The 14194-nt window shown below is 35.4% G+C and overlaps 1 protein-coding gene across 8 annotated transcripts in view; it reads left to right on the top strand.

Moving 5' to 3' along the window:
* The window catches only part of ZAP3 (protein), a 245671-nt gene extending 232762 nt beyond the window's left edge, over positions 1 to 12909 (top strand). For 7 of the 8 annotated variants that reach the window (XM_083111269.1, XM_083111268.1, XM_083111264.1 and 4 more), the window contains 3 exons: positions 5745 to 5808; positions 10012 to 10124; positions 11874 to 12909. In XM_083111269.1, coding sequence (XP_082967395.1) covers positions 5745 to 5808; positions 10012 to 10124; positions 11874 to 12014 — 318 coding nt within the window. In that variant the 3' untranslated portion in view covers positions 12015 to 12909. The remainder of the gene's footprint in view (positions 1 to 5744; positions 5809 to 10011; positions 10125 to 11873) is intronic. The other variant, XR_014440724.1, reaches the window with a different exon arrangement.
* The last annotated feature ends 1285 nt before the right edge of the window (positions 12910 to 14194 follow it).

The following is a 14194-nucleotide window of genomic DNA, read 5'->3' as shown; positions in this document are numbered from 1 at the left end:
GGGTCAATTTAAATACGGTCCAGGAACCTTTTTAGGGTCAATTTAAATACGGTCGAGGAATCTTTTTAGGGTCAATTTAAATACGGTCCATGAACCTTTTTAGGGTCAATTTAAATACGGTCCAGGAACCTTTTTAGGGTCAATTTAAATACGGTCGAAGAATCTTTTTAGGGTCGATTTAAATACGGTCCATGAACCTTTTTAGGGTCAATTTAAATACGGTCGAGGAACCTTTTTAGGGTCAATTTAAATACGGTCGAGGAATCTTTTTAGGGTCAATTTAAATACGGTCCAGGAACCTTGTTAGGGTCAATTTAAATACGGTGCAGGAATGTTTATCCTGGATGAATTTAAATACGGTGCAGCAACTTTTTTCCGGATCAATTTAAATACAGTACAGGAACCTTTTTCAGGATGAATTTAAATATTGTCCAGGAATCATTTTTTTCCGGATCTATTTAAAGAAGGTCCACCAACTTTTTTCTTTCAATGAAACAATATGCAACTTGGACCGAAATTAAATTGTGCTAGAATTGTTCTGGTCCTGTTGCAGAACCCAATAGAACCCATTAGAATCTATGTGTTCCTGGATCTTTAACAGCTGTGGTTTCCAATTGGGGGAGGGAAATTTCAGGCACTGCTCCTGAAGTATCAGGATATTTATGTAAATTACATATGAAGTCCCCCAACCCAAAAATTAGCAATCAGAGAGGGGATGCAAAAACCAGAGGGGGATTCCTTGTTGTCCCCCCTTTATATGCCACCCTGGGAGAGCATTTTGATTTTTTTTAAAAAAAGATGATGTTCATTCTGAAATACCTCTTAATTAAGGCACTGCTGGTTCAAACAAACCATTTTGACTTGAAACCAAAATGTATTCTTTTTGCTTGAGACTTGTCGGCTCATTGCAATCGTGATCAAATGCTATTAAAATCTGCAAATGTCCCTTCTCTGGGGTTTAAGGAAATAAAAATAAAAGTATCTTCAGATCTTTATTTCAATTTTAGCAACAATTTTGTTCCAATACCAATAGGAATATGCCGACTGGGACAAGTGTTTCAGCAATTGCCTACCCCAAGGTCCTTTGACCTGTGTTTGCTGCCTGGGCCTACCCTCTTTTCTCAGCATCGTCAAACGAGTGGAGGCGGTGCACCCTCAAATTTAGTATATCGAACAATAAAGTTTATGACAGGAAATCGGTAGGATGTTCGGGCGGGTCACAAACAAGAAATTCAAGTGTGCTATGGACGGTGTAAAATTTCTGTTCACTTGTTTTCTCAGCAGGCGTGTGGTGACAGTTTCAAACTTTCGTTTCCTTTTTCTATAGTCGATTGCAAATAGAGCTGTATCATTAATGTACATGCCTTTTCGTTTCTTTCATCTGTTCTAATCTGATCGCGTTTGCACAAGAAACTAATGTGAATAAAAGATGTAACTACATAAATATCTCTGAAGAGCGAGGCCCCTCAAAGCACGAGGCCCTGTGCAGTGGCACGTGTCACACACCCCTAACGGCGGCCCTGCCTTACTTCATCCTATACTATAAGAACCTAAGAAGAATGCAATAACTTAGATTGACAAGCATTAAGATAGTTATCTTAAGATATTTGAATACATAATATAAGAATAGCAGTACTAAACACAAGCACATTAGGATAGCTTAGCTTAATAACATATGTTGTACAAAAAGAGGATATTTTTGTCTCATCAAGTGCTTTGTACATTAATTTCTAATGTTAAATCTGCTTTCGCCATTGTAAAGAAAAATTGCAGCAAGTACAATTTAACAGATTGTATTAAATATGCATATTGCTCACTCTGGGTGACAAACTTAGTCTTGGTATTAGTTTTATCTTTTTAAAACAATTATTGCTTGAAAAGAAACAGAGTTTATCAACTTCTGCCAACTCATTTGAATTTTCTGGCTTTGTGTCACAGTCAAAACATGGGTAATTTTTACTAGTGCATATGTGTGTGTGTGTGTGCATGTGGAAAATATAAACACCAAACTTAAAAGAGTGCCACACCTATGTAGAATATAGAGGATGTGCTTTCACATCCACTTCCAAGTAGCAATATTTCTTCAAACTAAACATAAACTAATAATATAACAAATGAATGGAAGAATTCCTCAAAACTGACAGATCTTCTGCCTACTTGGAGATAATAAATTTGTACATTAAAGGAGACCCTTAAAAGTTTGATATTTTGCTGATTTCACCTTTAGGATTGAGAGTACTAGAATAGTGCAACAAGTTTTAAGTACAATATTTTGTCCAAATAAAAATAGCATTTGTCCTTCACTCTCCCTCATTCTCTTGCTCCCCCCTCCACCCCCAATTTTCCAGTCAAGAAGCACTGTTATTGAGTAAAGTCCTCAGTGTTGTTCGTGTATCTTTAAACCTTGAACTCAACCATATCGCACATCTAATGAAATATGCATACAAATTTTACTTCATACAAGAATTAGGAATGATATTTTTACTCAAGTGCCCTTTCAGAACAATGACATACAAACACATGTAAAGCATTTATAATATAACTTGATTGTAGGGAGTGTAAGCAAACACAGTCTTCAATTGTCTTTTCTCTGTGCCCATCATCTTTTTTCTTTCATCATATTCTTACTGGACCATATTGCGAAAATATAAAAATGATGTGTAAAGTACATGGATGTTCTTACCTTGCCACATCTTAAAGCTACCCCACAATTTAAAACGCATAGCACAATTCCAAAGTGCAGTAAATGTGCCCTGATGTTTTATTGTCCTGGTCAACAATATGCTGAACCAGCTTATAATTGTCAAAAGACCCTTTTAACATTTTCGACTGTTGATGCCTAAGGGGTGGTTAAGTGTCAGAAAAATTTCAGTTTCATGCTGTTTCCACATTGAAAAAGTGTTGCCTCAAGAAGGAAAGTATTTCGACACAACACTTCCGCAGCACCTAATTATCCTGGGAATTGTGCAAACTTGAAGTTTAGATGCCGACCCAGCCAGAGGCAGGAAACGGCGAAGGGTGGTGATGATATGTAACATAACAAGTATTTTAATATACTGATGTAATTCTTGCATATTTTGAAGCAATGCTCTGGTAAATTGATGCATATAATTAGAATGGATTACTCAGCCAGTAATATTAATTGATGTTTTGAACTGCTACAATTTTTAAGGTACCATTAACAGTATAGGTGTGAATTGGTAAGCATATGAGTATCGGTTGAAAGTGATATCGGCTCAGCCCTAGTAAATAGCTTTGTTCAATCCTGGGATTTAATTTGTACCCCTATTAGAGGAGAGGGAGGGGCTAATATATGAATGACCACAGCTCAGAGACTGGCATGGATAGGTAGCAACAACATGTTTTCAGACATATTCTAAGTGTGCAAAATTTGCATTACCACACAGTAATGTTAAAATTCTTACCATAACATTTTAGTGAAGTTTTAAACATTACTCTTGTGTTTCAATGCAAGTACATGAATATGTGGGGAATAAAGACATCCAGAAACTGGTGCTAAGTAAGGCAGAAAACCTTGTGCTTATTATGGCTTTTGTATTACAATAGCCATTTTTATGTTGATTCAAAATTTCTTAAATGTTCATTCGTGGAATTAAATTTCATCCGTAGCTGTAACCTTAGCCTTTATTTTTGCCAATTGTCGATTCCACATCAACAGTACTTGGTCAGTGTACATGTCAAAAACTCGTTTACCCCATTCTCAACCTCCTCCAATGATTGAAACATTTAAAAACTCCTTACAGATTTTTGGGTAAATTTTTTAATTGTTGAAATTTAATAACTCAACATTGATGGTCCAAAAATCTAAAATGATTGATTTTAGCATATTGTATGGTGATACAATGGAACCTCAATTTTACGTTTTTCAGGGGAACAAGATGAAAAATTTTAAAACGTGGGAAAATGTAAAACAGGAAAATTTTATAACATTTTGCTATGTTGGGTTCATCAAGATTGAATGAATAATGTGGGAAAATGTAAAATCCAGGAATGTGAAAAAGGGTTCACACTTACAGTACACTATGTTAAAATTACTGGAATCAGTGACATAAAGTTCGTTCTTTTCCTGTTTGAATTTACATGAAATAAACATTCCAACTACTCTAACAGCATTATTAGTAGTTCTATTACAATGTTATGTTTAAATATCTTTCAAGTGTCAAAACAACAAGGCGAGCTATTGAGGAGTGTGAATTTTATAAATTATTCTGTTACAAAAACTGTAATACCTTTTACTACAGTGAAAAATTAACTTTCATTTTCACATTGTCAACTTGTCTGAATTTCGAAATATTATAAATAGCAAAAAATATACCGTAACTTTAATTTTCTTTAATGAAATGTTCACTATTGTGAAAATTTTAAGGACTGTTCAATTACCAATGATTTGAATATTATCTGTGAAAAAAAATAGTTTCAAAATTTGCTCAAGTTTTTTCCCTGTGTATAGTTAAACTTGTATAGAATCAGCAAATTGAATGCTAAAAACAAGTTATACTGTATTTAGTATATTGGACTTCTAATATGTATTTTTCCTGGCAGCATATACATATTAATGTAATATACAGCACTGCACATTTGCAACTGTTCAAGAAATGTAACATGTAGAGAAATCACTGGGGTGTGTATAAGGGAAATTTAATCTCATCAAAATAACAAGGGTAAAAGGTCAAAAGCATTGATTAATATTTCTCATTACACAACCTACTTTGGAATGGGAATGTCACTGCATTGAGTCACACTCATTTTTCCTCTATGTACATGGGTGGTTAGAGATTTAAATGCATACCGAACGTTGCATTTTACAAGTTTTTAGTGTGAATCCATATTTTTCTGTGCATTATATGGACTGGTGTATATAATTGAAGTATTTGTATGTGTTACCTGTGTTCTTATGCCTGTCAAATTGTTACAAAATAATATTTTAGTTCACAATTAGAGATGGTTTTTATTTCTCCCAGAGGTGACTTTTATTCTATTTGTTTCTGTCTCAAGTCCAAGTCAAAAAGTATCCAGGTACACACGCATCACATGGTTAGGCTGTCTGTGTCCTCCTCTAGGCTTTAACTTGAATTCTTGAAGCCTTGAAAAGAGCAGTTTGTACCTTGATCTTTTACTATCTAATGAAACTAGGACAAAATATCACCTTGAAGGGAGCTTACGCACCAAACTGACAAGCAATGTGCAGCATGTATCACTTGGGGACGAACCAACCAATAGCAACATTTCACAGTGTAGCAGCATAACATGTGACACAAGCATGCTGTCGATTGGTTGGGTCTGAAGTGACACGTGGCACTTGTTTGTCATTTCAGTTTGAAATCTCCCTAAGGAATAGAAACTACTTTTAAGTGTGGATTGTTTTATTATTTTGTAATAATATATATTCAATGTCGTATGAATCTTCGTAGAGTTCTCTTATATAAATGTACACATGAAATTAATTATTATCTTTTTTCCTCAGCCATATTTATACTTGTGCATATTGATCTTATGATACCATCATGTATTTTTCTTCCAAACTAAAAAATGTAATAATTTATAAAGCAAGCAATGCCAGTTGCAAGATGTGCTTTTGACCATTTATAAGCATACATAGCTTTTGGTGTGTTGGGTAGACGGGATGAAATGAATAGAGCAGAAAAAACACCATTGAAGAAGTACTTGGTGGAGGGAATTGTGGAGTGATTTTTTTCTCTAAATTGTGAAAGTTATTCCTACAGGACACAGGCACAAACATATACGTCAGCAAGTGGGAAAAGATGGAGCCTTCAGGAGAAAAGCTAGGTAAGTGATCTTTAGAATCAGAATTGTTCCAAATTTACGTATTATATACTGTGGACAAGTATACCTGTTTCTTATTTTAAAATAATGTGTGTGTTTATATATTTTTTCTCTGTTGACAGACAATGAGCTCTATCGTATAATTGTAGGTAGAAGCAGTTATATAAATTTCCTTCTGCTCTCTATTTATTTGAAGATTGGCATGTGCAGTAAAATAAATTAATATTGAAACAAATTTATTATCTCTTCTGTCAAAGTCTAAACTTGTAGTTCATTGTTTTTTAGTTTTTTATCATAGCTAAAAATCAGGACATCTGTAATTTGGTTTCTAAAATTATTGAACTCTTCGAAGTATTTCTTTGCAACTGTTGGTGTTCATCACATTGGTCATTGAGAAAGGTGTTATCTCTAAATTTTCTGATGCCTAACACTTGAAATTCCTTCCCTAACTAACTAGTTAACTCTCTAGCCTTCTTAAGCCCAAAGGTTTATGGCTGCAGCAACACAGACCTTCCATCTGTCCCTGGCCTGAGCAAGATCTATCCAGTCTTTTCCATCCCTACCAATTTCCTTTAGGTCCATCTCAACGTTATCCCTCCATCTTCATCTTAACCCTCCCACAGGTCTCCTACCGTCAGGTTTTCCAACAAGAATTCTGTAAACTTTATTTCGTCTGCCATTCATGTCACATGGCCTGCTCAGCTAAGTCTTCTTGATTTAATCATTCTAATAATATCTGGACATGAATACAAATTTTGTAGTTCTAAATTATGTAACCTTCTCCACTCACCTGTCTCCTCATCCCTTTTAGGTCCAAATATTTTTTGTAAGGATCTTATTTTCAAATACTCTTAATTTATGTTCCTGAAATTCCTACCTTGTGACATAAAATTCTAAAGGCATACACCCCACATTCCCTGTCTAATACAGTGGAACAACTGCCTTGGTGTCTGAACTCTTTGAGTAGTTGACTTTTGATCTTGGTACCGTATGCTCTTTGTGAGTTCATCTTCATCACTTATCCTCATCATCACAATTGGCCAAAAGTGGTAGGAGAGTGACGTAAAATTACAAATACAATGGATCTTTGGTTAATGTTTTTCAAGGAGCTGTTTCTCTAGAACTTTTGAGTGGGAAAATGTAAAAATTCAAGAACACCAAATGGGAGTTCAACTGTATTTACAGCTTGAAGCATGTTCATTATTAAAGGAAACTCTTATTCTGTCTTTTTTGTATTTGATAACTGTGGACTAGAGATGCACCTTCACCATTGCTTCATGCTTCATCACTGATTCTTGAAATAACTGAAATGAATCTGCAAAATCCCAAACACTGGTGTTTTTGTAACTCTTGCATACGTATTGATCATCGGAAAATGAACAGCATTCATTGAACATAATAAAGCAAAAGATATCATCTTTGCTGCTTCCATTATCTTCTCTTCTAATTTCCTCGCATGATTGTAACAAAAATATTCCATGAATTTATGGTGTCAAGTTGAGACTTATTTTCATGATCTCTCTTTCAAAGGTTCCGAGTTCAAGTTCTAATGTCGACATGGGTCCCATCAAAGTTTCTTCTACTCATCATCATCACGATTAGCTTAAAAAGACAGGAAAGTGACAAGTTAAAACACAAAAATAGCATAGAAGCATTATTGAAAGAAAAAAACACTTGTATAATGTCAACAAGTGTTGTTTCTTCTTTCAATAATGCTTCTATGCTGTTTTTGTCTTGACATTATACATTGATGAACATTTTATGGTAAACATTTATTATTCCGTTGGTGATCAAAGATGAGGGGAGAAGTTATTGGGATCCAAGTCATTCTTTTTAGATGCTCAGTTTGGTAGGATAGTCCCCAGTTCAAATCTTGATTGTGTTAGAGTTTTCCAGTTACATTTTCTACACATTGTCTAGCTATGGACATTGTAGAATTAAAAGAAACAGTAAGTACATTTTGCAGCAAAATGTTGAGCAAGACAAACAAAGTGTTTACAATTGAAGAACAGAAAAAGTGCTCATCACTACCTTTTCCATACTATTTGCTCTGTAGGGAGTTAACCCTTCAGTGATTACACATTTGCTGAAGAGAAGGAAAAAAAAAACTGTGCTGCAACAGTCTTTGAGGCCCAATGCCTGACAAACAACTTTTCATTGGATGATCGGTTTTTCAAAATCCTCCATCACTATATTATGGTTTTCAAGACCAGTCCACTATTATATTGTTTTCCAGTAGGTCCCCAACTATACTGGGAATTGAACTTAGGACTCCTCACTGTGAAGGCATTGGCATTAACCATAGCTCTATGCAGTTTGGTATAATAATAGCGCACAAGAGCCCTTGAGGTCCAAGGCCTACCTACCGAGTGCCAGCCTCACTCCCACGTGCCTCACGGAAGTGGGAGATCATCCAACCGGTTGCGAGGTTATGTGTGGTCAGCACGACGAACCTCCAGTCGTTGTCGTAGGTTTTCCATAACCAGGTTACGCTACTCATTCATATCTCTACCAATTTCCTCACAATGGCTGGTGGCCACTGGTCCCATACACTGGCAGAAATCTCAGAAGAAAAGATGTTACGCTCTTTCCCAGGAGACTCGAACCAATGCACGTCTCTTAGCCTGAGGCCTTAGACTGCATGGCCATGGTGTAGAATATGCAGTTTGGTATCCTGAAATGCAATTTGAATTTGCTTATAAGGTTACATATGACAGAAAACAAATTTCATTTGATGAATTATTTTTGGGGAAAATATGTTAGATATTGAGATGGCAAATTTTTGAGCTACAAATATCATGATTTTAAGTGAAAATTAAATTACATTTCGTGTTTTAAATTGTTTTTTTTTGTACCAAAATGGCTTATGTATGGTGACATGTCCAGAAAGGCGAGGGGACAGCATTCTTTCTTTTTTTTAACTGGGGAATACTTGAAAGTAATAGTAACGGACTTGTGTCTCAAAAGACAGACAACAGTGGTGATAGGACTAATGTGCTGGCTGTGTATCACCCAATGTAAATACTTAGGCAGGCCTTTGTCCTAAAAGGACTTTAATGCCACAGGGTTTACTTTAGTTTTGTTTTTTCAGCGTGCTATGGAACAATAAAAATTTATTTTATGATTCTTACCTGGACCACTTGTTAGTAGGAGTCCGTGAGTGTTGTCTTGCAGTGAATTATCTTTTTAGATAATTTAGAAACCTGCAGTATAAATGACAAAAATTCTAGAAAAATAAGTGTTTTAACTGAAGAAAACTCAGATGATAATGTATTTCAAGTAGAATATTTGCCGTGGGTGTCATAGGTGCACATAGGAATTTCTAACAATTGTGTGGCAGGGCATTGTGAATAACTTCCGGTAAACAGTATTACTGTATGCACTGTCCATTCCTGTTCAGATAAAGTGACACATGCTTCAATTGATCAACCCTATAAAGAGTGCCACTTTATGTGAGCAGGAGTGTACAAATGAGAATATGCTTTGAGCACAGTATTATGTAATCATAAGTATTATATGGGTGATGGCTGGCAGTGGCGTGTGCCCAAGGGTAGGTTGGTAGGGGTTATAACCCCCCTCCCTTTTGCCCAGTGTTCCTAAAAAAAAGAACGTCAAAGGTAGGAAATGATGGAAAAATGAGAGCTGACTACCAGAAAAAGTGTATATAACCCCTCCCTTTCGAAAATCCTGGGCACGCCACTGATGGCTGGTGATCCTTTGCTCTCTAGTTGTAAACATATTCCCTTCAAAATCTCAAATTCACCTATATTTGGTTTGACATGTATTAATTTGAAGTGCTATTTCATTATCTTAATTCTGCCTTCTCCCTTGCAAAAAGAGTGAGTTATTAAAGTTATTGATCACTTTGCACACACATGAAGTTGATTGTGTCACTTTCTTGGCTAAACGTGTTGAGTGGTCGACTCCAAGTCTTCCACCATCACTCCTGGTTTTGGCACAGGTTCTCCATTGTAAGTTCCTTCAACAGTTTCATATAATCATCATTCATCCTCGTCACAATTAGCCGTAAAGAGGCAAGAGAGCAAACGTAAACATAAAATAAAAATGGTTGTCAAATTATAACTTATTTGTTTATAAGTTTTATTTATTTAGTGCTAATGTGTGTTGTTATGTCATTAAAATTTAAGTGTAGATTTACATTCAGTGATCCTGTGTATTAACTGTAGAATATTAATGTTGTTGCAGATCGGCTGGACGGCTTAGTGAAGAAGCGGAAGTCAGAAGCACAGACCATAGAGGATTGGCTTCAGCTCCCGGATGACTACGACAACCGACCTGCTGAACCAGGCCAGAAGAGGGTGAGTATTTTATTCTTAATTTCTAGTTTTTTGTGCATTAAATTAATCGATAATTAAAATCTGGCATGTGGATTGTGTATGAGCAATGTTTTCAACTTATGTTCCTCTATTGTAGACCCCCAAACAAAAGTGGATTGCAGTTGATGTTTTCTGACTTTGTATTTTGAGCTTAGGAACTCATGAACAGGCAAATTTAAATTAATGATGATTCAAAGAGGATAATGCATCTGACACTAGAACCAATTTTCCTGATTTTTTTTTTTTTTATCCAGTCTATTTTCAATGCAAATTTGCATAGTTGTAGGAATATATATACCACTGCCATGTACTACATTTTCTAACATTTTGATCTATTGTGGTGCTGTAGATGGGGCGGGGGGGGGAGCAAATACAATATTTTGTGTAAAATTTTGATTTTCTTCTTCTTCCTTTAACTTGAGTTATTGGGAGGTGAAATGTATAAATTTCATCTTTGCTAAAAGTCCTGTCATTATATATATATATATATATATATATATATATATATATATATATATATATATATATATATATATATATATATATATAAAAATCCTTCCAAAATAAACAAAACATAATCTATTTCACCTCTCTACAACAATAAGTTATCTTTCTAAGCATGTGTGTGAAAAGTGCCCGCCCATCCTCATAAGGCTAATAATCTTTTTTCAATAAAAAACCAGATGAATTTGAAGTAAAGACAACATATGTTTCGCATTTCAATATCTGCTACACACCTTTTTGTTTAAGGATTGTTTTATTGCCTTACATAATTTTGTGCAATAATGAAAACATCGTCTTATTGTCAATAAAAGAATGTGCAAGGATGGTGAGGTCAGATAATCATTTTTATAAAATTAAATCCCACTCTTACTTTCAGGATGGCAATTTATTAATATGGTGTAAATAAGTATGTCAGTATTGGTCCCTTAAATCAGTAATTTTTTGACTACTTTACTAGTTGGCACCCCTGCATTTAGGTGTCAATCGTTTCTTAGTATTAGGTGCCCATAGAGCTTGTTTATCAGGATCCTGGATTCAGCTCATTCAACCCTTATTTTGCAGTCCTGGATTTTATATTTTGCTGCATTATAATTTAATCTTCATGGTCACAACAGAGCAAAATATTATAAAATTATTCCAGGATTTCTATTGTCACATATTTTAAGTTTTTCCATTTTTGTGCTCCGAAAAAGAAACAGAGCTTATACTTGAAGATTTGGCTCACACAGAGATGTATTACCTAGAATTTTCAGTGCAGGCTCTACCAGGACTTGAACCTGTGTCAGGCCAGTTTGGTAGCTCAGTGGTAGAGCAATGGCACAGTATGCCAGACATCCAAGGTCGAGTCTGCATTTTCTGCTGAAAATTCTACGTAGTACATCTCCTGTGTGCGAAATCTTCATGGAATTTACATCTCTATGCTCGGAGCAACCATGCAGCGTCGACGTCTACAGTGCTTCAAAGGCAACAGATCTCATTGCAGTAGCACTGACAGAGACGATTCCGCGCAGGTAAAACAGTGACAGTGAAAAATCATGGGAAGGCAGGCCAGCTCGGTAGCTCAATGGTAGAACAATGGCACGGTATGCCAGAGACTCGGGTTCGAGTCATGGTCGATTCTGCATTTTTTTGTTGAAAATTCTAGGTAGAGCTTTTACTGTTTATGTAAAAAATGCTGTTAAAGTAATCACTTTAGACATACTTTGAAATGATATTTGTTATCTGCAGGTTCGTTGGGCAGACTTAGAAGAACGGAAGCAGCAGGAGAGAGTGAGAGCTATTGGGTTCGTCGTGGGGCAGACAGACTGGTCTCGCATGACAGATCCAACATTTGGCGAGAGTGCCCTGACCCAGACCAAGTATTTTTGATCTTGTTCAAGAGGCTTAAAGTTTTCTGTACCAACGTTCATGTACAGATTACACCAACAGCAGGATGGCATAAAAAAGTTTCGTAGTCCCAGAAATTTTTAGTTTTATGAAGAAATTACATATTGTTTTCTTCTTCATGATTTTCATCCCTGAAGTTATATAAGTTAGTGTTTTGTATGTTTTGTGAAAGCAATGTTTTAGTGTTTGGTTGAGTGTGAATCAAGTGGTTTTAAGTGTCCCGATTGTTCGATATTATTTTTTATGACTTTTGCAGTTGGTGTAAGTGCTGCGTGTAAAAGAAAGAAGTACTGTTGCATACAAACATTGTGTGTTGAAAATTTGGCAAAAGTCATTTTTTGCCTTTTTTGGCATTTTTTTCTGTGCCCTTTATCAATGCAACATTGCACTAAGTTTTACTTAGGCTGTACAAGAAAGTACAAAACTGATTTTATTTTAAAACTGGTGACTCCATTCAAAAATTGGTGAGAAAAGACTTTACATTCCAAATGTGAGGAACAATGAAGAAAAATAATTCTTGAAAAAGAAGGAAAGAACAATAGAATTATATCCCCACCCTCATGTAGGATAGTGTACAAATTCAAGTAATATGCATGACCATATTTTTTTTTTCATTTTGGATTCACTAACATTATGGGACTGAGACAGTTCAAATCTGACACTTTTCATTACTAGAAATGAAAGAGACTTCATAGTGTAACATGTAAATAAACATTATTCATTCTTATCTTCAATTTTTCAACATTGTAGAGTGTTCTGCAACGTGTGATTGTGGTGAAAAAAAAATCTAAAATTGTTCAAATGCAGTAATACTACTATTGAAAAATATCATCTTAGTTTTGTATAGTAAACAACAAATAAATTTCTTTATCTGAAATATATGGTATCTAGTTTTCTTTCTGACTTTCTACAAGGGCAAGCAAGCAGTGACAAAACTTCTCCTGAAATAGTGTACAAATTCATGACTTGACTATTTAAAATGCAATTCCCATAATGTGTGTACTTTTTAATTAGTTGTAATTCAGTGCTTCAAGTAGTGTCTTAAAGTGTAAAAAACAGTCAAATGTGAACCTCTCTTCCACACCTTGGACTGCACCAGGGTGCAAAGCTCTGCCATGTGGACTCTCAGCCAGTATAATCGTGAGTTGGGTTTGTGTTGTGTTCTGTCCGTGTACGTTTATTGTTGTCCTTTCATCAATTTAATTGTATCACCATTCCTTGTCATCTTGGCAGTTAGCCCAAAGCGACAGAAAAACAACCTAAAATTATACCAATCAATAAGCATGACATCAAGTTCTGAAAATTTTTGTAAAAACTAAATACTACTTTTAACAATCTTTTTCCTTATATTTCTAGTGAAAATCGACGAGCTTTGTCCACAACTAAAGAGGAAAAAATATATTTTTGGCATAAAATATTTCGGAAGTAGTGAAACTTAATGCTTGTCATGTTGTCGTATTTCCATATAAACAATGTGTATTGTGTGCATGCACATACACCACCTTGATAGAGGCTGGTGGTGTTTTGCTTTGGGTGCTGCAGTTTTCTGAAACAGACATGACAAGAAAAAGGCTATATCATCCAATGTTTAAATGATGCATGCTAAGCTGTGGTGTTCTCAGGTTTTGTAAGAGGGGAGTTAAGTATACTTTTTTTGAGTAGTCAGTCCTATAATGTATCATATTTTCCTGCATTTGATGTTTTCTTATTAGGAATGCTAGGCAAAAGTGAAATGGGTATGAAATGCCCCCCCCCCCCCTTTCCTTTAGGAATGCTGCTGGTGCTATATTTCGTGGAATATCTGTCGGTGTAGATATGAACTCAAGACCTCCAACTCTCCTCTCAAAGTGATCTGATCCTTTTCCGATCACTGTCGGCCTTCACATTACGTTCACCCTGGCAGTGACCAGACATTTGCCTGAGAAACTCCTGTCTCATCATCTTCGAGTTGCGAGACTCATACCTGCACTAACAGACATTCCACGATTTACAATAAAAACACAAATTTTCAAGTTTTGTAATGATACTAAAACATTAATCCAGTAGGTACTGAAGCCTCCTGAATTATATTTTCTGAAAAATGTTTTAAGTTTGTATTGGATCTCCCAAATTCCTTTACTATAAATCTCCCATCATCACAGTTGATAAAGAGTTAAAGAGTT

This window comes from Lepisma saccharinum, chromosome 25 (genome assembly GCF_977018435.1).
Source record: "Lepisma saccharinum chromosome 25, izLepSacc3.1, whole genome shotgun sequence".
Lineage (NCBI taxonomy): Eukaryota > Metazoa > Arthropoda > Insecta > Zygentoma > Lepismatidae > Lepisma > Lepisma saccharinum.
Note: the sequence above shows the minus strand (reverse complement) of the source record. Positions and strands in the feature narration are given on the sequence as shown.